General features: G+C 41.7%; 1 protein-coding gene across 6 annotated transcripts in view; it reads right to left on the reverse strand.

The window, feature by feature from the left end:
- The window catches only part of TP53BP1 (tumor protein p53 binding protein 1), a 103,310-nt gene that overhangs the window by 70,019 nt on the left and 9,674 nt on the right, over window positions 1–23,617 (reverse strand). For 2 of the 6 annotated variants that reach the window (XM_024349178.3, XM_054667474.2), the window contains exons 1-9: window positions 15,454–15,684; window positions 14,701–14,885; window positions 14,423–14,516; window positions 14,090–14,174; window positions 3,338–3,465; window positions 2,302–2,460; window positions 1,840–1,969; window positions 1,440–1,490; window positions 41–207 (exon numbers count right to left, since the gene is read on the reverse strand). In XM_024349178.3, the coding sequence (XP_024204946.1) occupies window positions 41–207; window positions 1,440–1,490; window positions 1,840–1,969; window positions 2,302–2,460; window positions 3,338–3,465; window positions 14,090–14,174; window positions 14,423–14,516; window positions 14,701–14,885; window positions 15,454–15,460 (1,006 nt within the window). In that variant the 5' untranslated portion in view covers window positions 15,461–15,684. Of the gene's footprint in view, window positions 1–40; window positions 208–1,439; window positions 1,491–1,839; window positions 1,970–2,301; window positions 2,461–3,337; window positions 3,466–14,089; window positions 14,175–14,422; window positions 14,517–14,700; window positions 14,886–15,453; window positions 15,722–23,617 lie in introns of those variants that run through there. The other 4 variants (XM_523062.8, XM_063794875.1, XM_054667473.2 and 1 more) reach the window with 3 other exon arrangements.

The following is a 23,617-nucleotide window of genomic DNA, read 5'->3' on the forward strand; positions in this document are numbered from 1 at the left end:
TCTTTGGAGAAGAGCTGTAACGACAAATCACTCTTGGTACCTGTTTTATTGCTCTGGTCAAACAAGTCTTCCTGAGTTGACAAAACCTCAGGCTCTGGTGACTTCTGAATCTGCAGTCCACTTTCCGTAAGTTCTTGTGCAGACAACTGTTCTTTTGCTTCCATAGCAGCAACAGATGCTTTGGGGCTAAAAGGCATGTCCTCTGACCTAGGAAATTCATATCACCAGGATAAAAAGTTCCTAAGTTCAAATGCTTTTAAATAAAAAGCTTTTCCTGTTTTGTGTGTTTTTCTTTAATAATTTCAAAAATTCCAGTGGCTCTAATTTACATAATTATATATTAAAAAGGAAATAAACTACTCTTTATAGTGATAAAAGTCCTCAGCCCATTTTAAAACCTGTCTCACTCTCTCTCACAGCCAATACCTGTCTTCAACTCTGGTCAATACTGTGCTTCATGCTTTCTAAGATTCTGATGAGTAACTTGGGGAATTTTTGTTACATATAATGTTATCTAGACCTGTATAAAGAATTCTGATCCAGACCCCAATGATGCCAGTAAGGAGAACAGTTTAAACTATGACATTCCATGGAAAGCATTTGATGTGAATTATCCTCCTTACTAGTGCCACACACATCTTCTGCTGACCTTTTCCATTTGATGTACCCAAACCCCAAACCAACTCTCCTTCAGATCAATACTAACATGTATAAGACATTCATCCCTGGCCCCTTTCCAGAGACTTATGAGGTTCACCTGTTCTACCACTCCCCAGGGTAAACAGAATAGCATAACTAGATGGAAGGCAGCATCTAAAAGAAAAGCCTAAAAAGTCACTGTTATGCTGAGTGTTTTACATTAGAAAGACAATTTCTCTTGATATTCAACTTTGCTTAGGACACTCTCTCCCCACTCTTTCCATTGAAGGAAATAACAAAACAATACTGTTTATTTATCCCCTATCCCAAACTGGAAGCATCCCAGTTTTCTTCTGCCATATTCAAACTTCACTTACTGGCCAGAGGTAACGAAGCTTTGGTTATAAAAATCACGAGAGATGAAGCAGAGGCACATTCCCCAATTCCTACCAAGTTAAGAGCCTAAAGAATCTGAGAAAATCCCTACATCTATCGATACCATAAAATACCAGATGCAGGATACCTAAGAACCCAAAGCAATCTGGGTGCTCCTCAAGTACAGAAACAGAAGGCTTTCAAATATAATAGTCATGTTACTCTTCATAACACCAGAGAGGCTAAGAAGACCTCCTACAGACAAGCAGTGTCTCTGTAGACAAAGATCACAAAGGAGGAGTGGCAACCAAAGATTACGGAGTCATGCTTATAGTTAGAGCAGCCTTAAAACATCATTGCAGGCTAGGCAGAGTGGCTCACGCCTATAATCCCAGCACTTTGGGAAGCTGAGGCAGGAGGATTACTTGAGTCCAGGAGTTCGAGACCAGCTTGAGCAACATAGCGAGACTCCATTTCTACAACAAAAAATTTTTTTTAATCAACAAAAAAAGGTCTTTGTAGAATGCCTAAAGATAAGATTAGTAGTCAAGTGTGGCCCCAGTACTTGGGAGGCTGGGGCAGAGAATCACATGAGCCCAGGGCAACATAGTGAGACTTTGTTTCAAACAGACAGACAGACAGACAAAAAACAATTCTTGAGACTTCATAAATAATCAACGTTTCCAATGGACCACAAGTATGCCCAGTACAAGGGGAAAATAAATTAAAAATCAACAATTTCTAAAAATGTTTTCATCTGGTAAAATGACATTAGTATAATCCTACAGCAAAACTCGTAAATCCTTTTTAGAAAGTTCAGCTTACCTTGCGGGTGGTGGATTTTGCTCTTTTACAACATGTACATCCTTACTGGGCTGTGCTGTCACAGGGATGTCCTTGCTGGACTGTTCTGCTATGGGGATATCTTCGTTGGACTGTTCTTCATGCTTAATTGCTAAGAGTTTTATAAAATGACAGGAAGGAGATAATTAAGTTTTCAAAATACTAGATACAGTCCCAGATGTTTTTAAAAAAGCAAACATTTTAACAGAAGTCCAATTTAAAATATATACAGGCATCAGTCTATAAAGGAAAGTAACCAATAACTTAAAACCTCAGCCCACAAACCAACAATTGACAAGTATTTACCAGAAAACTCTTCAACCTTACTAAATTACTTAGATTATATTAATTTGGATAGCTGCAAAACTTATCAAGGAAAAAATAACTACCTCTAATATGGGAGAAAACACAACAACTCCAAATGCCAGAAAACATGTTTCATACCAGTATTAGCATCCACATCAGACAGCCTGGTATAACCAGAGTTGGTGGTTACTGATTGTAGCTGCTCTTTGTCCACTTCATATGGCACAGTATTTTCCTCAACATCCTGGCTCTGGGAGAGTTCCAGAACCCCAAAACCCAACTGTGATGAGGCAGTATCTAGGAACAAAATGCCAAGAAATTAGGTATCATCCCACAACATTATGCAATGTACAAGCTGCTGTCCTCAGCAAAGGAGGGTCACGTTAAGTCCTTCACATCAAAGCCCTGTGCACCCCCCAAATTTTTCAAAAATAAAAAATAAATGTGGCCGAGCACGGTGGCTCACACCTATAATCCCGGCATTTGGGAGGCCAAGGTAGGTGAATCACTTGAGGTCAGGGGGTCAAGACCAGCCTGGCCAACATGGTGAAACCCCATCTCTACTAAAAATACAAAAATTAGCCAGGTGTGGTGGCGCACATCTGTAATCCTGGCTACTCGGGAGGCTGAAGCACAAGAATGGCTTGAACCCAGGAGGCGGAGCTTGCAGTGAGCCCAGATTGCGCCACTGCACTCTAACCTGGGCAACAGAGCAAGACTCCATCTCAAAAAAATAAAAAATAAATAAAAATAAAATAAGTGCATTAAAGATGAAGGGGGAAAATGTGTAATAAAGTAAAAATACTTCATACTATAAAATCTTATAAGGAGACTACGTCTGCTTTCTAAAGGTACATCATAAACTACACCCACAGTCACAGCAATTCAGACTGTACTTACACCCCACAAAGTACACATTCCAAAAACATTTGAAAAACAAATGAATACAAGAGGAAGAAAACTCAACATGCAGAAAGGGGCTAACCAATGAACTACAAATTCCTGAACACCAAATCAGGTGGAACATTTTAAATTACTAGCAAATTTCTTAATGACTCTCAATTTAATTATGAGAAATCTGCAACCTAATAAAGAGGAGAAATTTAGACATCTGCACAATCATGTTAAAGGGAAGTTAGAACAGTCTATTATTCTGAAAAAGGCACAAGGCTACCTTCAGCACCAAGGGAATGTGTAGTATTGCCCGAAGTATCTTCTTCCTTCTCTTTCTCCTTCTGTTCCAACTCTTCTCCCTTCTCTTCCTCCACAGCAGGAGCAGATTCCACTGACATTCCCAGAACACTACACAGCAGAAGGATATAATCATGTGTTCCCAGATAGTTTGGGACACTTTAATCAGAGCACTCTGACCCCCGACACATACCAACCATCTCTTAGCCAAACTTGAAAAAGTAAAATACCTCACCTTTATAGTGCTTCTTTCTACAAAAAGCACCTAAAAGATTAACAATTCAACATCCTACACAGAATTAAGTAAAGAAAAAATAAGGCACCAACATACTCGAATTTTATATTTTTGAGAAGAGGTAGAAAAATCTTGCATTCAGGAGAATTACTGACAAGTGACAAGAGAAGATATGCATTGGATGAGCACAGAAAGGGCTCAAAAAACTTTTTAAAAGTTCACAGAAGTATTTTAGTAAAAAATCTTAAAATACATATATAGAACCACAGAGTCCAAACAAAATTCAGGTAAGGAGCTTATATATGTATATAAATACACACACACACACACACACACACACACACACACTTTTTATTTTTTACTTTTTTTTTTTTTAAGAGACAGAGTCTGGGCCGGGCACGGTGGCTCACACCTGTAATCCCAGCACTTTGGGAGGCAGAGGCAGGCAGGTCACGGGTCAAGAGATCGAGACCATCCCAGCTAACATGGTGAAACCCCGTCTCTACTAAAAATATAAAAATTAGCTGGGTGTGGTGGCATGCGCCTGTAGTCCCATCTACTCAGGAGGCTGAGGCAGGAAAATTGCTCGAACCCAGGAGGCGGAGGTTGCAGTGAGCCGAGATCGCGCCACTGCACTGCAGCCTGGTGACAGAGTGAGACTCTGTCTCAAAAAAAAAAAAAAAGAGAGACAGAGTCTGTCTCCCAGGCTAAAGTGCAGTAGCACAATCACAGCTTACTGCAGCCTTGAACTACTGGGCACAAGCAAACTCCATATATTTTTAAAATAAGTTAACACCGACCAGGCACGGTGGCTCACGCCTGTAATCCCAGCACTTTGGGAGGCCAAGGAGGGCGGATCACGAGATCAGGAGATCGAGACCATCCTGGCTAACATGGTGAAACCCCATCTCTACTAAAAAATACAAAAAAATTAGCTGGGCGTGGTGGCAGGTGCCTGTAGTCCCAGCTACTCAGGAGGCTGAGGCAGTAGAATGGCGTGAACCCGGGAGGCAGAGCTTGCAGTGAGCCGAGATCACGCCACTGCACTCCAGCCTGGGCGACAGAGCGAGACTCCACCTCAAAAAACAACAACAACAACAACAACAAGAAACAACCTATAAATTCAGCATTAAGGAAATGATTAAATAATTTCACAATCTATTAATAACATATATCACCGTTAAAAATGTTTGAAACAAGGCCAGGCGCAGTGGCTTATCCCTGTAATCCCAGCACTTCGGGAGGCCGAAGTGGGCGGATCATTTAAGCTTAGGAGTTCAAAACCAGCACGGCCAACATGGTGCAACTCCGTCTCTACTAAAAATACAAAAATTAGGCTGGGCGCGGTGGCTCACGCCTGTAATCCCAGCACTTTGGGAGGCCGAAACAGGCGGATCACAAGGTCAGGAGATCGAGACCATCCCGGCCAACAAGGTGAAACCCTGTCTCTACTAAAAATACAAAAAATTAGCCAGGCGTGGTGGCACGCACCTGTAGTCCCAGCTACTGGGGAGGCTGAGGCAGGAGAATTGCTTGAACCTGGGAATCGGAGGTTGCAGTGAGCCAAGATCACGCTACTGCACTCCAGCCTGGGAGACATGGCGAGACTCCGTCTCAAAAAAAAAAAAAAATTTAACCAGTGTGGTGGCATGTGCCTGTAGTCCCAGCTACTTGGGAGGCTGAAGCAGGAGAATCGCTTGAACCCAGGAGGTGGAGGTTGCAGTAAGCCGGGACTGCCCCAGTGCACTCCAGCCTGGGCAACAGAAAAAGAGTCTGTCTCCAAAAAAAGAAAAGTGTGAAACAATCAAATACAAAATGTGAACCTGAATTGGATCTTAGATGCAATCAACCAACCAATCAATAAAACAAGACAAAAGACATCTTTGAGACAACTGGGAAAATCTGAACTGTATACTTAAATATTATGGAATTATTACTTTAAGTGTGATAACGGTACTATGATTATATAGAATAATGTACTTATTCTTAGGGGATGAATGCTGAAGTATTTAAGGGGACATTATATTAAGGAAAAATCTGATGTCTGCAACTTAGTTTTAAACAATTAATCCTCCCCAAAAAAGTACAGCACACACACACACACACACACACACACACACACACACAGAACAAATGTATACTCTTTCATTTCTTCTGTGGGCTTAAACTTTTAAAATAAAAAACTTGGGGAATATGTTAAGTTTTAATTGTCATGAGAAAAATTTTCATGTTTTTAAGCAAAACATCAGCAAACATACACTTTTACTTTCCACATGATGTCAACCATATAAATCAAATGAACAAAAAAAGACAGAAAAGATGCCAAAATGTTTACAGCAATTAGCCTCTGGGTGGCAGGATTACAGATGACATCTTTGCTTCCTTGCAACTTTCTACACAATTAATATTTCATAAAAAGAGCATTAAGCATAACTTTAATAAACACAAAAGAGGTGAAAATATAAATTTGCAAAGTTGGGAACCGTGACCCAAGCAAGTGAAAGAAGACTAAGTAAAGATTTTTACAAAAACAAAATAGAACATTATCTATATAACTGGAAGGACCAGATAAATGACCTTGGGAAACAGAGGGAAAGAAAGTTCAAGAGCAAATATTGCAAATGGTAGAAAAGAAGCAATGAAGGATGACAGCACAAAACAACACACTTTGAGCTCTTCTTAGTTTCTTTTGGTGTTTTTACCTCATGTCCCTGATCTCTAAATGCTGGTAGGCTCCGTGAGTCCTTGGACCTCTTTTCTAGCTACATTCACCCACTTAATGACCTCATCCAGACTCATGGTTTAGAATACTGCCTATCTGCTTATGAGTCTGCAATTTAAATCTCTGGCCTAGACTTTTCCCTCTGAGCTCCAGGCCTCCTTGTCCAATTACCTCCTCAACACATCCAACTGGTTGTTGAAAAGACAGCACAATGTTTCATATGTTTAAAACTGAACTTCCCCTCCTGCAGTCTTCTCTATCTTAACTGTCATTCCATTACTCTAGTTGCTCAAATCAAAAACTTGGAATCTGCCAGACACGGTGGCATACATCTGTAGTCCCAGCTACTTGAAGCAAAACAAACCTGGAATAATTATTACTTCCTTCTTGTCTCTCACACTCCACATCTGATCTGTCTTTGAATCCCCTTTTCAAATACTCAGAATCTCACCATTCTTCATCTGCTTCAATCCTGGTCCAGCCACTATCACATTTTGCTAAATTATGTCAATAGTTTCCTTGTTGGTCTTCCTGCCTCTAGCCTTGTCCTGCTTTCAGTCTATTCTTAATCAAGCAGCCAGAGTGACTCTGTTAAAAATCTAAATCAGATCATGTCCTTCCCCTGCTCAAAACCCTTAAATGTCTTCCTATCTCACTAAAAATAAGAGCCAAATTCCTCACAATGCCTTACATAATCTGGTTCCCTTCTGACTTCTCTGACCTCTTCTCTCACTTCTCTTAGTCACTCCACTACAGCCACACTAACCTCCCTGCTATTTCTCAAATATTCCAGGGACACTCATGCCTCAGGGTCTTTGAACTTGCCATTCTCCATGCATGGATTGCACTTATCCCAGATAACAGCAAATACATACTTACTTGTTTTTTTTTTGTTTTTTTTAAGATATGGTCTCACTCTGTTACACAAGCTAGAGTGCAGTGAAGCAATCATGGCTCACTGCAGTCTCAACCTCCCAGGCTCAAGCAATCCTCCCACCTCAGCCTCCCATGTAGCTGGGATCACAGGCGCACACTACCATGCCTGGCTTACTGTGTATTTTTTGTAGAGACAGGGTCTCACTATGTTGTCCAGGCTGCTCTCAAACTCCTGGGCTCAAGAGATCCTCCTGCCTTGGCCTCACTTAGATTTTTAATCACATGTCCTATCAATGAAGCACTCCCTAGACACCCTATGTAAACTTGCAACCACTTTGTTGCTTCCTCTCCCCTTCCCTGCTATATTTATCTCTTCAGCCCTTATCAGCATCTAACATACTACATATTTTACTTATTTATCATATATTGCTATACCCTACACAAGAATGTAAGCTACATTAAGGTCTAGGATTTTTATTTCTTCTGATCACTTTGTATCCCCAAAATCCAAGAACACCTGGCACACAGAAAATACTCAATAGAAAGTACTTTGGCCGGGTGCGGTGGCGCATGCCTGTAATCCCAGCACTTTGGGAGGCTGAGGCGGGCGGATCACGAGGTCAGGAGATCAAGACCATCCTGGCTAACATGGTGAAACCCCATCTCCACTAAAAATACAAAAAATTAGCCGGGCGTGGTAGCAGGTGCCTGTAGTCCCAGCTACTTGGGAGGCTGAGGCAGGAGAATGACGTGAACCCAGGCCGAGATCGTGCCACTGCACTCCAGCCTGGGCAACAGAGCGAGACTCCGTCTCAAAAAAAAAAAAAAAAAAAGAAAGTACTTTGGGAGGCCGAGATGGGCAGATCACTTGAGGTCAGGAGTTCAAGACCAGCCTGGCCAACAAGGTGAAACCCTGTCTCTACTAAAAATACAAAAATTAGCCAGGCATGGTGGCACTTGCCTGTAATCCCAGCTACTCAGGAGGCTGAGGGACAAGGATCACTTGAACCCAGGAGGTGGAAGTTGCAGTGAGCCAAGATGGTGGTGCCACTGCGCTCCAGCCTGGGCAACAAAGCAAGACTCCGTTTCAAAAAATAAAAAAGAAAATACTCAAAAAAATTTGTAGAATGATTAGACAAATCAGAAAAAGCATGAAATAATTCAGATTACAGACAAAAAACAGTACTTTAGTTAAACTTTTCTCCACTGTCTAAAGTTGATGGAAAGAGAAAACAAAGGTTTAAATATATTATTTAGAGGTGTAAACGGAGCCAGAAGAATTAAAATAATTATCATCAAAAATTGAGAGGGTGAAAACAAACAAAAAAAAAATTGGGAGGGCCGCTGCGGTGCCTCACGCCTGTAATCCCAGCAGTTTGGGAGGCTGAGGGGGGTGGATCACCTGAGGTCGGGAGTTCAAGACCAGCCTGACGAACATGGAGAAACCCTATCTCCACTAAAAATACAAAATTAGCCGGGCATGGTGGCACATGCCTGTAATCCCAGCTACTTGGGAGGCTGAGGCAGGAGAATCGCTTGAACCCAGGAGGCGGAGGTTGCCGTGAGCCAAGATCATGCCATTGCACTCCTGCCTGGGCAACAAGAGCGAAACTCGGTCTCAAAATAAAACAAACAAATAAACAAAAATTGGGAGGGTGTTGCTGAGTTACCCCATCTTTCATTATCAGAACTCAATTGTATTACTTTACATATAAAACACATTTATAGTTTTACAATAGTATTAGAGGTAGGAAGATAATCTCCCAAAGAAGTAAAACCATAAACAGTTAAAGAGAGTTGCCTTTGTGAAAAGGGAGCAAGGGTGAGGAAGGACTCTCTGCTTTTCATTATAAGCCCTTTTTACTATTATTTATTTATTTGTTTTTGAGGCAGGGTCTCACTCTGCCACCCAGGCTAGAGTGCAGCGGTGCAATCATGGCTCGCTGCAACCTCTGCTTCCCAGGCTTAAGCGATCCTCCCACCTCAGCCTCCTGAGTAGCTGGAACCACAGATGTGTGCCACCATGCCCAGCTAATTTTTTTGTATTTTTGGTAAAGACGGGGTTTCACCATACTGCCCAGGCTGGTCTCAAACTCCTGAACTCAAGTGATCCACCCGCCTTGGCCTCCCAAAGTGCTGAAATTATAGGCCTGAGCCACTGCACCCGGCCTATAAGCCCTTTTTAAAGTAAATGACTTATATTATTCTGTTAAAAATATTTAACAGCTCTCACCAAAATTAAAAATTGCTCCGTGAAAAACCCTATGAAGAGAAAGAAAGGATGGAGTGGGAGAAAATATTTGCAAAATACATATTCTACAAAAGACTAGTATCTAGAATATATAAAGAACTCTCAAAACACAATAGTAAAAAGACAATCCAATTAGAAAATGGACAAAAGATATGAACAGACATTTCCCTGAAGAAAATGACAGGCAGCAAGTAAGCACATGAAAAAATCCTCACCATCATTAGCCATTAGGGAAATGCAAACTGAAACAACAATGAGGTATCACTACAGACTTGTAATGGCTAAAATAAAAAATACTGAAAACACCAAATGCCAGTGAGGATGAAAAAAAATTAGATCACTCATACATTGCTGGTGGGACTATAAAACAGTACGGCCACTCTAGAAAAGTTTGGCAGTTTCTTAAAAAAACAAACATGCAACTACCATGACCCAGCAATTGCAAATCTGGGCATTTATCCTAGAGAAATGAAGACTTATGTTCACAGAAAAACCTGTACATATGGCCGGGCACAGTGACTCACGCCTATAATCTCAGCACTTTGGGAGGCCGAGGCAGGCAGATCACCTGAGGTCAGGAGTTCAAAACCAGTCTGGTCAACATGGTGAAATCCCGCCTCTACTAAAAATACAAAAATTAGCCAGGCGTGATGGTGCACGGCTGTAGTCCCAGCTACTCAGGATGCTGAGGCTGAAGAATCACTTGAACCCTGGAGTGGAGGTTGCAGTGAGCTGAGATTGCATTCCAGCCTGGGCGACAGAGCAAGACTCCATCTTAAAAAAAAAAAAAGAAAAGAAAAACCTGTTCATAAATGCTTATAACAGCTTCTCAATAGTAGTCAAAAACAAGAAAAAAAAACGCAGATGTCCTTCAACAGATGAATGGTTAAACAAACTGTGGTACATCCACGGCATGGAAGACTACTCAGCAATAAAAATGAACTATTGATACATGCAAAAACATGGATGGAGCCCCAGAAGTTATGCTGATTGAAAAAGCCAATCCCAAGGATGGGCATGGTGGCTCATGCCTGTAATCCCTGCATTCTGGGAGGATGAGACGGGAGGATTGCTTGAGCCCAGGCATTGGAGACCACCCTGGCCAATACAGCAAAACCCCATCTCTACAAAAAGTTAAAAAATTAGTTGGGTGTGGTGGCATGTGCCTGTCGTCTCAGCTACTTGCGAGGCTGAAATGGGAGGATTGCTTGAGCCCAGGAGGTGGAGGCTGCACTAACCATGACCTTGCCACTGCACTCCAGCCTGAGCAACAGAGTGAGGCCCTGTCTCAAAAAAAAAAAAAGCCAATCACTAAAGGTTACAGACCGTATGATCCCATTTTATATAGTATTTTGAAATGACATTTTACACATGAAGAATGGATTAATGGCTGCCAGGGGTTTGGGTGCAAAAGACGGAGGTAGGTGTGGCTATAAAAGGGCAACAATAAACATCCTTGCGGTGTTAGAACTGTATCTTGACTGTTGTGGTGAAGACACAAACCTACGCAGGTGATAAAACTATGTAAAACTTAATACACACACACATACACACACACATAAAAAGAAGTAAAACAGGAAATGTGAATAAATTTGGTGGATTTGGCCAGGCAAGGTGGCTCACACCTGTAATCCCAGCACTTTGGGAGACTGAGGCAAGTGGATCACTTGAGGTCAAGAGTTTAAGACCAGCCTGGCCAACATGGGGAAACCCCATCTCTACTAAAAATACAAACATTAGCCAGCAGTGGTGGTGGACACCTGTAATCCCAGCTACTCAGGAGGCTGAGGCAAGAGAATCGCTTGAACCTGGGAGGCAGAGGTTGCAGTGAGCCAAGATCACACCACTGCACTCCAGCCTGGGGAACAAGAGTGGGACTCTGTCTCAAAAAAAAAAAAAAAAAAAAAAGTGTTTTGAAGAGATTTCATTCTTTTGGAATCAACTCCAAATTCTTTCCAGCTTCATGGCCTATGCACACACAGTTCATTCTGTTTGGACAGCTCCTCCTTGCATACTGCACATAGAAATGTGCAGCTCTTCAACTATGCCTAACAAATTCATATTTATTGTTTAGATTGTATTCCACAAAGAGGTGTCCCCTTATCCTTCTGATTACGTTATATATATTTTTTCTCCTCTTTGCAATGATCACAGTTGTAATGGAATAGCTACTGATGTAATGACTCATTTAACATCTGTCTCTCCTATTAAATTATAAGCTCCACAATGGCAAAAGCCCCTTTAAAGCACATGCCACAGTGCCTGCACATTTATTTAACATGAAAAGAAGTAGCATGAAACTTCTCAAATAGCATTGCTTCATTCACAATGAGGGACGTGCATACTTCCTGTCCCCACTGGCTCAAACCAGGATGCTGAGCCACAAAAACATAGATAAGCCTGGCACATGTTCTTAAAGAGGTACCATAAACTTAAATGCCCACAGAAATCAAAGCAAGATAACATAGATGAGTGAAGCAGCTGGGTGTAAGAACAAAAGCACAAGCACTATGATAAATGACAAAAGAACACCTGGCCTCAGTGTCCAAGTACAATAATGAATTGTAGTGACTATGGCAAATCATAGCACTAATGCTCCATCTAAGCAGAGGCTGACTGCTACTCATAACTCCAGCCAACTGTTGCCAACAGAAACAAGAAATGCCAGAAGCTGGAAGTCTAAGTTTTATGAGAAATTTCCCCATTCTAAAATTCTGTCAATTAATTCAAATATATTAACATTTTACCACCTATGTAGGCCAAATAAAACACTTCTGCAGGCCACAATGAGCCCATCGGTTTGCAGGTTGTTCTAAAGCATTTATTTTACTTGATGATTTGTGAGAAAAAAAAAATTACGTACAAACACAGAGTGTAAAATAAAACACACCTCCAAAAAAGCTTTTCTTTTTGAGACAGGGTCTCACTCTATCAACCAGGCTGGAGTGCAGCGGCACAATCACGGCTGACTGCAGCCTCAATCTTCCAGGCTCAAGTGATCTTTCTATCTCAGCCTCCTGAATAGCTGGGGCTACAGGCACGGACCACCATGCCCTGCTATTTTTTTTTTTTATTATTTTATTTTATTTTGAGACAGAGTCTCGCTCTGTCACCCAGGCTAGAGCGCAGTGGCACAATTTCGGCTCACTGCAACCTCTGCTTCCCAGGTTCAAGTGATTCTCCTGATGCAGCCTCCTGAGTGGCTGGTATTACAGGTACCCGCTACCACACCTCGCTAATTTTTGTGTTTTTAAGAGACCAGGTTTCACCACGTTGTCCAGACTGGTATCAAACTCCTGACCTCAGGTGATCCGCCCACCTCAGCCTCCCGAAGTGCTGGGATTACAGGTGTAAGCTACCACACCCAGTCCTTTTTTTTTTTCTTTTGTAGAGACAGGGTCTCACTAGGTTGCCCAGGCTGATCTCAAACTCCTGGGCTCAAGTGATCCTCTTGTCTGAGCCTCCTAAAGTGCTGGGATTACAGGTGTGAGCCACTGCGCCCAGCCAAAAACCATTTCTTTTTAAGAAAAAACAATAGTCTTTAACCATCTCAAGCTAACATTCTCCTCTCTAACCACCTCCCCTTTCTACCACCCCAAAACTCCTGAAGTTCTCTACATTCTCCTTGGACCTTAGAAATATTGGGGCGGAAGACTGAGAAGCACTGACTAGTTAGAATGAAAGAGGAGGCATTAGCGTCATTAGGACCAGGTTCAAAGCCAGCTCTGCCACTTACTAGCAATGTACTCTAAAGCAAGTTATCTAATTTCTTTGTCCATCAATTTTCCCCTCTATACAATGGAAGTAATGTAATGTCTTCATCGTACAGCTGCTTTAAGAATAGGATTAAATAACATTATACTATATGCCAAACGTCCAATACAGGACCTAACACAGAGCATGAACTCAAAAAATGGGTATTATAAAGATATGCAAAAGACATGGTAAAAATTGAATCTTGTTTAGGGTAAGAATTAAACATTCTAAATCTAAAACTGGTGGGGTACTTCGGTTGATAGATGGAAAACATGCCTAATAGTTCTGATAATACTCCTAAAAATTTTTTTTTTTTTTTCTGAGACGGAGTCTCACTCTGTCACTCAGGCTAGATAGAGTACAGTGGTACAATCTCAGCTCACTGCAACCTCCGCCTCCCAGGTTCAAGCAATTCTCCTGCCTCAGCCGCCTGAATAGCTGGGATTACAGGCACGCACCACCAGGCCCAGCTAATTTTTCTGTTTTTAGTAGAGATGGGGTTTCACCATGTTGGCCAGGCTGGTCTCAAACTCCTGACCTCAAGTGATCCATCCGCCTCGGCCTCTCAAAGCGCTGGGATTACAGGCATGAGCCACCATGCCTGGCCCCTAAATACTTTTTAATAATTTTTTTCTACTAGGAGGAATGCTTATTTTGTTTCACATGCACAAGACAGATCATGATTTGAATAATGTAGGTATAAAAATTATTACCTTCACAAAACAGTTTCCAGCTATCAGTACTATTACAATACTATCTAATACAACCCTCAAGTCCCACTTCCTGATCCACAAGAAAGAGACTAATCCTTTTATCCTTGGGATGAGGCAACAGGTACAGATAAAAGAACAAATCTGATAATACATTTAAATAAACCCCTTCAAACACTGTATACCTGCTTGTCCTGTTTGGCTGAGGTAACTGCTCAATGACCTGACTGATGGAACCACATGTGTCCAAGTTAGAAGAATCCACAGGTTCTGAAAAAAATAACTGGATATTAGCATGAAAGACATTTACCACCAAACTTTAATACAAAATCAGGAATACAGACAATACCAATCTAATCAGTGACACTAGCACATCAACTTTTGAGTGACTACTATGCAGATACCACAGTAGGCTTCCTTACATACATTCGACACAACCACATAAAGTTTAAATCCACCCAGCACCAACAAGAGCACCCAAAAAATGCAAAGGGGACAGATAGCTTTAAACACCTCACCTGCAACCTTGTTTTCTTTCAAATGTTCATTGATCCCACTATTACCGTCTCCTCGTTCTTCTCCAGCTGTTTGTTCAGGATTGGACACAACATCCTAGAAAATACACATACAAAATATCCCCATTATATATGAAATAGTTCAAAATGAAACCTATTTGTGAACAATTTTTCCAATCAACTTTATTGAGAAGATAATGATCTTCTAAATACTTATGTTTGCTGGTTTTCGGTTTAAAAAAAAAATCTGCTCAATCTTCTTCAAACAAGGTATCACTCACCAACACAGGATTTTCTTTGAGCGTCTGGAGATTAGGAAGGTGTCGAGATAGCATACTGAAGTGAGAACCAGAATCATCTTCTAGAACCTGGCTTTCAGGCTGAGAATCTTCAATTATCAGGCAAGGAGTATCTTGCTGAGAGAAATCTGAATCCAACTGACTTCCAGTAGGGTCCATCTGCTCCCCTGGAATGGAATAACAAAAGATCAGTTCCGTGTAACCTACTAGCCTTGCTCACGCAGTCTAAACCTAAATAATGGGGCGGAAGTACAAGAGCTGGGAAACGGGACCACTTCAGGACTCCTCCAATTAGAATATTATATTTATAATTGCTGCAAGCACTTTCCTATCATGCCTACCAAGTCCCCATTCCTCGTTATTTACAATAAGCCTGCCTATCCCTCCCTATTTTTCATCACCTTCTCGTAGACACCCTTTCCCCTCCTTCCTAACCTCTTCTCTCCCCGCCCCTTTTTCCATCCCCCCCCCAACGTCCTTCTGGCGCCTCTACCTCCCCCCAAAAGAATGTTTTCTAAAATCTGTTCGCCAGAGGCCCCACAGCCTTTCAGCTTTCCTCACGACCACCAAGCCTTCTTAGCTAACGTTTCCCCACCCCCTCCTTAGGGCCCTCCAACCCCTTCCCCGTCACCGCCGCCATGCTTGCCACCCCGCCCCCTCCGGTCAGCCATCCCTTCAGACCCGAAATCCAGGCCTTCAGAGCCCACTGCACTCCCATTTCTCTCCAAACAGTACCAGGCATCCCGGCGGGAGTCCCTCGCGCTCGAGCTAGAGGTCTCTGCACGCTCCCCAAGTCCCTCCAGATCGATCCCTAGGTCGCCGCTGTCGCCACCGCCGCCACCGGCCGCGAACTCCCCCTTTCCCGTTACGTCACACAATATCGGATCGTCCATTCGCTGCCGCCGCCCGCCACTCAAGAAATCCCGTGGATGATAGGTAGCTGCGGCAGAGTGCCCTGCCCCACGTAAGAAAAAGGAACACGGCGGCGCGTTTCCATGGCAGCATGGACGTTGCAGGCCCTCCCCTTTAGTAGAGCCGGAGAATGACGGTATCCTTGAACCGAAGGGACCTTGAGAGGGCGTGAAATACCTTCCCCTGCTTCCAGGACGATTGCATTTACCACTACTCAGACATTTCAGTACCTCTACCTGCTTTTTCTCGTTCACGCCCCTTAATCCCCGTCCCTCACCCTCTTTCCTGGAAAAGGAGAGAGTTTCCCAGCTTTCTCATAACAGGGCAAAGAAGAAGCGGCTTGAGGATGGCTAGTACTTCAGAGCTGGTGAACCCAACAGAAGAGACTCTTTCTTCTTTGACACAGGGTTAACCTGTGTCAATCAGGATCCCTTTTGTGGGCCTCTACCCTGAATCCAAGGGCCTGACATTACATCTCTGCCAGGGCGTTTTTAGTATTTGTTTGTTTTTACATTGTATAAGGGCTCCAGTAAGCCATATTTCTTCCCATTGCCCTTTTCAGCCTAGGACGTATTTCAAGCTTCACACTTGTTTATCGTTGCCTTATCTTTTATGGGATTGCCTGCAGAGACTACAGCCCCAGACATATTTTGCACCTCCCATTGAGAGAATTGAGCACTGTCATTCTCAAACTCCATGGTAAAGAGAACAGCTGCCACCCCTTCTAACTAGATGACCTCAAAGATACTTCCAAACCCAGAGATTCTATTATCCTAATTATGGTGCCAGGTTCTTAAAGAGGGTGTGGCAGCTGTGACGAGTCTTAATGAACTAAGCCCCATGAGGCATATGTGTTGGTTGTGTTGTTGTTGTTGTTGAGGGGTGGGGGTATATTATTTAAATGGCAGTTGGATCCAGGATAGAATTCTAGCCAGAGCAGCTGTCAATAGGGAAGGCACCTAGCACAGTGCCAAACATATACATAGTAGGCATTCAATAGGAGGCAGTTTTCTCTTTCTACCCCAGGCTCAGATTTATTTCGGCACAGCCCAACCATGATTCTCCATTTCTGTAAATGCCCAATTCAGCACGTGATATAGGCAAAGCTGAAGTGGAGCTTCCTACCAGTCTTCTCACTGCTGCTATAAATTACAGTGATCATATTTTCCAAACCAAATTCAAAGCATGTTGTCTGAATACACGTTACTTATGGGAACAAAAGGACTGACTCCTTGAAACTGTCCTGAAAAATCTAGAATCTATTACTGCTAACTGGAATATAATTATGGTCGCCAGTATGTTTTATTAGTGGAGCTAAAATGAAATGGACCACACAGAGATGCATCTCACTTCTTAATCTTAAAATCATTTATAATTGACTCTTTTCATACTCCACTCCTAAAGCTGCAGAACACCAGTGACTAAACAAATCTAATACTTAAAGACCAGGTTAGAGCAATACTAACTACACTAGCTGGACAAAGTGAGTTCATCTGCTCTATTTGAGAGGGCACAACCAACCAGGTCCTGTTATGAGTAAATCATGACCTTGAGTCCCATAAAAATCCCCCAAAAGTTACCATTTTTTTGCTTTTCTTCTCCAGCCTGCTTCTGCTTCCTCCCCAAGTGAGGCACAAATAAACAGATCTGTTTGATTACTTGACAAGTGTGTTTGTCGAAACATAAAATGGCTGGGCGCAGTGGCTTACATCTGTAATCCCAGCACTTTGGGAGGCAGAGGCAGGTGGATTACTTGAGCCCAGGAATTTGAGACCAGCCTGGGCAACATGGCAAAAGCCCATCTCTAAAAAATATACGAAAAAAATTAGCTGGGTGTGGTGGCATGTGCCTGTAGTCCCAGCTACTCAGGAGGCTGAGGTGAGAGCATCTCCTGAACTAGGAGGCAGAGGTTGCAATGAGCCAAGATTGCAACACTGTGCTCCAGCCTGGGCAAGAGAGTGAGACCCTGTCTGAAACAACAACAATAAAAACCTAAAAACCGCCAGGCGCAGTGGCTCACACCTGTAATCCCAGCACTTTGGGAGGACGAGGCGGGCGGATCATGAGGTCAGGAGATCGAGACCATCCTGGCTAAGATAGTGAAACCCCGCCTCTACTAAAAATACAAAAAATCAGCTGGGCATGGTGGTGGGCGCCTGTAGTCCCAGCTACTCAGGAGGCTGAGGCAGGAGAATTGCTTGAACCCTGGAGGCGTAGGTTACAGTGAGCTGAGATCGTGCCACTGCACTCCAGCGTGAGCAACAGAGTGAGACTCCGTCACACACACACACACACACACACACACAAAAAGCCAGGTGCGGTAGCTCACGCCTGTAATCCCAGCACTCTGGGAGGCCAAGTCGGGCAGATCACGAGGTCAGGAGATCGAGACCATCCTGGCTAACATGGTGAAACACGGTCTCTACTAAAAATACAAAAAATTAGCCGGGTGCACGGGCAGGCGCCTGTAGTCCCAGCTACTTGGGAGGCTGAGGCAGGAGAATGGCGTGAACCCGGGAGGCGGAGCTTGCAGTCAGCAGAGATCGCGCCACTGCACTCCAGCCTGGGTGACAGAGTGAGACCCCGTCTCAAAAAAAAAAAAAAAAAGCCTAAAAACCTCAGCCTGACTAAAAATAGATAAATAAATGAGTGAGCCATTTGCATTACTAAACAAGAATCTTAAAAAAAACTGTTAAGAAAAACTATTAATTCCTTGTTAGGCAGTGTGGCAATTAAATTAATCATTAAATTATCCAGAAAAACAAACTACAGGCAGAATGGTTGCAGCTAGATGAGCCAAAGGCCTTTATTGACTCCTAGACTGCAAAGGACCAACAGCACACCTACCTGTCTACAGGTAACATCTTTTCCTAAACCACCTTAGACAGAGAAATCTAACTTACCTCTAAAGCCCTCCCAGAGAAGACTCATCAGATCTTAGGTTAACTTGCTTTAAAGTTTAACAAACCTCATTGTCAGAAATTTTTCTTCTAATATTAATCTTCTAATCTTCTAACCTAAATCCTTTATTATAGAATTTAAAGCCATTTCCTCTCATATTGTCTTTAACTGCTATCTTTAAAATCAAGATAGATGTCATTAAGTTGGGATCATCTCATTTCGTCCTATAATTATATAATAAATTTCAAACCATCAAACAACAAATCTAAATGCTATATGACTTAGTTTGTGAGTATTTTTCTGAAGCCTCCTCAAAGACTTCTCTAAGCAAAAGAACCCTAGCCCAGCTTATTCTTCCCTCACAGGTATTCCACCAACCTTTAAAGTTGCTTCACGATCTTATGAAAACTCATAGTTTTCAAGCTCAGTGGCAGAGTACTCTACTGAGGAGAATTGACAAGTGCCAAATTTAATGATAGGAAAACAATCATATATTCCTTTTTTTTTTTTTTTTTTTTTTGAGATGGAGTTTCACTCTTTTTGCCCAGGCTGGAGTGCAATGGTGTGATCTCCGCTTACGGCAACCCCTGCCTCCTGGGTTCAACTGATTCTCCTGCCTCAGCCTCCTGAGTAGCTAGGGTTACAGGCATGTGCAACACACCTGGCTAATTTTGTATTTTTAGTAGAGACAGAGTTTCTCCATGTTGGTCAAGCAGGTCTCGAACTCCGGCCTCAGGTGATCCGCCCACCTCAGCCTCCCAAAGTGCTGGGATTACAGGCATGAGCCACAGTGCCCGGCCTCTCCCCTCTTTGTATAGAAGTAATCAAATCTTCACATCCAAGTATCATCTCCTGTCCACTCTACTTCTCTACGTTTGCAGTCTGGCTTCGACCTCCATAAATCTAATGCCTAGCACAATGCCAGACACAAAGTAGTTACTCTAAACATGTTAATGACTGATTCTAAAATTTTCTTGTCAAATTACCTCATTATCAGCCAGGCGCGGTAGCTCAAGTAATCCCAGTACTTTGGGAGGCCAAGGTAGGCTGATTGCTTGAGCTCAGGAGTTCAAGACTAGCCTGGCCAGCATGGTGAAACCCCGTCTCTATTAAAAATACAATGGTGGTGTGCACCTGTATTCCCAGCTACTCAGGAGGCTGAGGTGGAAGAATCACTTGAACCTGGGAGGCAGAGGTTGCAGTGAGCTGAGATCGCACCACTGCACCCCAGCCTGGGCTACAGAGTGAGACTCTGTCTCAAAAAACAACAACAAATTACCTCATTATCTTTGACGTCTGTAGTGTCTGATGCTGTTGCCATTCCCTCCTCAAAATTCTCATCCTGTGACTCGATAAATCCTGGCTCTTCTCTACCATCTCAGCTTTCTTTCCAATTCCTAACTTCCTGGAAGCCAGTACTATAGAATAAAAATCGAGAGTGATATGAACATGCTCAACACAGATGAACCTTGAAAACATTATGCTAAGTGAAATAAGCCAGACACAAAAGAACAAATATTGTGTGATTCCACTTATACGAGGTACCTAGAGTAGGCAAATTCAGAAAGAGAGAAAGTAGAATGGTGGCTGCCAGGAGCTAGGAGGAGGGAGGAAAGGGAATTTATTGTTTAATGATTTACATAGCTTCAGTTTGGGAAGATGAAAAAGTTCTGGCGATGGATGGTGGTGATGGTTGCACAACAATGTAAATGTACTTAATGCCACTGAACCATACACTTAAAAATGGTTATAATGGTACATTTATGTTATGTGTATTTTACTACAGTAACAAAAGTTTTTCAATGAGACTAAACTTTAATATTTAAAGATGTGTACTTAGATCATAAAAAATTTTAATAACAGGATTGCAATAAAAGAATGTATGGTTAATTGTATAGGGAACAGTGGGGTTGTAATTAATTAAGAGGCATGTGAGGTGCTTGGAAATGTTCTATTTTTTATTACCAGAGGCATTACACAGGTATACTATTTATAATTCATAAATTTGTACATTTATATTTTATTTTGTTCACTTTATGTGTGCTATGTTTCACAATAAAGATGATTCAAAATAAATATCATTAATGCTAAAACTCATAATATGGTGAAAGAGGGTATATACATGATCTCAAAGTATCTCCCTAAAATGTACTGAATTATTACAAAGAGAAAAGTGGTAAATTTGCAGTGAAGAAACCTGGTATTCACCAACTCAACCAAGTGATCTCAGTTAATATACCAGTAAGGGAACAAAAAGCCATCTGTGTCACTTGATATAATGCACTGAGGATATATCACACTTTAATTGTATTCTTGCCAAAAATCTATAACCTGAATCTGATCATGAGAAAAAATCAGATAAATCCACATTAATGGGTGCTTTACAGATAAACAGCCCATATTCTCCAAAGAGAAAGAGAGAGAGAGAGAAAGAAGTGCTGCCAAGGTCAAGAATGACAATCAAAGTCTCAAGAAATGTTCTAGATTTGAGAAGACTACAAAGACAAAACCATTAAATGTAACAGATGATCCAGAACTGAATCCTGGACAAGAACTTGGTTTCCCTTCTTCTATAAATAATTCTAATGGGAGCACTGTTGATATCTGAATAAGGTCTGTAGATTAGTAACGAATCAATATTATTTTCCTGATCTTGATAATTATACTCTGGTTATTAAATAAAAAATAAAGAAAGAGAATGGTACCAAATTATCCAAGATTGGAGCTGGGCAGTTTGGTACTAAGCAAAACTAAAGAAAAGTTAACCTGCACCTGACATAGGAACAGCATGAGGACAAGAGAAGGAATATACTTAGAAACTATGGAAACTGCCAGAAATCAGACCCAGGATGGTAGAAGGTGAGAAAAGTTCATTTTGCAAATTAAAAACAACAACAACAACAACAAAAAACAAAACAAACCAGTTACTCCTAAACTCTTATGTTTCAATGGAAAGAAGGGAGTTTTTATGTCCTGGGGCTGAGAAATCTAAAAAGAATATAAGAGAAGACTTCAGTGGACAAGAACACCACTGTGTCCTAGTGGCTGAGCTGTGAAATAGTTACTCATATTCTGAGGTAGTGTGTGTATATAAAGTAACGTCTATGTACAAAGAAGGGAACAACAGACTCTGGGGCCTACTTAAGGGTGGAGAGGGGGAGGAGGATGAGAATCAAAAACTATCAGTTACTATGCTTGTTACCTGTGTGGCAAAATAATCTGTACACCAAACCCCGTGATAATGCAACTTACCTATTTAACAAACCTGCACATGTACCCCTGAACCTCAAATAAAATTTAAAAAATAATAATAAATAATAAAGTAAAAGTAACATAGCATGAACACAGTGCCTACTCTTGGATCCTACTTCCTGTGTCATTATTACCCTTTCCCATTCTACTCTGAGCATATCCCTTCTGCAGTGTCTTCAGTACAGCTAGGTCTCAAAGGCTGATCTGGGCTGTACAGAGCTAGTGTGCTAACTAACAAGTGGCAAGAATAGCAGTAATGCATCTTGGCTCTACTCACATATAAGCACATCACACAGAGTCTCAAGAACTGAAAGTCAGAGCAAGTCAGAAAACCCATAAAACTGACCAAAAATTTCTTCACAAACTCAGGTTCATTTATTAATTTCAATTCACTTAAATGCAAGGTACCATTTTGGCTCCATGGTGGTGGTGGAGAGAGAGCAGTGTATAAGGATGAGTAATATCTAGTTTCTAGCTTCAAAGAATTTACAATCTAGGAAGGAGATAAGACATAGAAATAATGATAGTACAAGATACAATAAAAGTTCTGTAGGAATTGTGAGACAAATCGAAAGAATTTTAGTCATGTGGTTATAATGAATACTTCTTGAGCACTTACTATGTTCTAAGTTCTATTTACTCTCACTCCTTTCTTGATTTCATCCAGTCACATTGCTATAAATACAATCTATATGCCAATGACTCCTAACTATGTCTTTGACCCACACCTCTCTCCCAAATTACCAATTTATGTATCTAACTGCCTATTCAATATCTTCATTTTGATGTCCAATTGACATCTCAAATTCAACATGCTTAAAATTGAACTCATCTCTTCTACCAAGTCTACTCCACCCGCAGCCTTCCCCATCTCAGTTGATGGCAACTTCACCCTTCTGGTTGCTTATAACAAAAAGCTTGAAGATACTGTCTTTTTATTAACAGAAAGAATTTTAAAAGCTATGTACTTATATAATCCACCTTCAACAATTAGCAACAAATGCTCAATCTTCTTTTGTTGAAATTTTTCTTTTTTTTTCAAACAAATGCTCAATCTTATTTCATCTATATCCACCCACTTCCCCCAAACTGATTTCTAAACAAATCCCAGACATCATATAATTTTAACCAAAATACTTCTGTATCTAAAATATAGAGAATATTTTAGGCCAGGCTTGGTGGCTCACACTTACAATCCCAGCACTTTGGGAGGCTGAGGTGGGTGGACCACCTGAGGTCAGAAGTTTAAGACCAGCCTGGCCAACATGGTGAAACCCTGTCTCTATTAAAAAATACAAAATTTAGCTGGGCATGGTGGCGAGCACCTGTAGTCCCAGCTACTTGGGAGGCTGAGGCAGGAGAATCACTTGAACCTGGGAGGCGGAGGTTGCACTGAGCCGAAATCACGCTGCTGCACTCCAGCCTGGGCGACAGAGTGAGACTCTGTCTCAAAGAAATAAAATAAAATAAAGAGAATATTTTAAACATAAGAACACCGTCAACACACCCAAAGAAAATGAACAGGCCAGGCATGGTGGCTTACATCCCAGAACTTTGGGAGGCCAACGCAGGAGGATCACTTGAGCTCAGGAGGTAAAGTCTGCAGTGAGCAGTGATCATGCCACTGCACACCAGCCTGGGTGACAGTGACAGTCTGTCTAAAAAACATATATATATAAAGTTAAGTTACTGTATTTTAAAATCACTTAAAACAATACTACCAATTCAATAGTTAGGCTTGTTTCTTTCATTTTGTTTTTTATTTTTAGTGACTGATATTTTTATTGAGGTAAAATTTAAATACAGTGAAATCTATAGCTCTTAATTGTGTAAA

Source organism: Pan troglodytes, chromosome 16 (assembly GCF_028858775.2).
Source record: "Pan troglodytes isolate AG18354 chromosome 16, NHGRI_mPanTro3-v2.0_pri, whole genome shotgun sequence".
NCBI lineage: Eukaryota > Metazoa > Chordata > Mammalia > Primates > Hominidae > Pan > Pan troglodytes.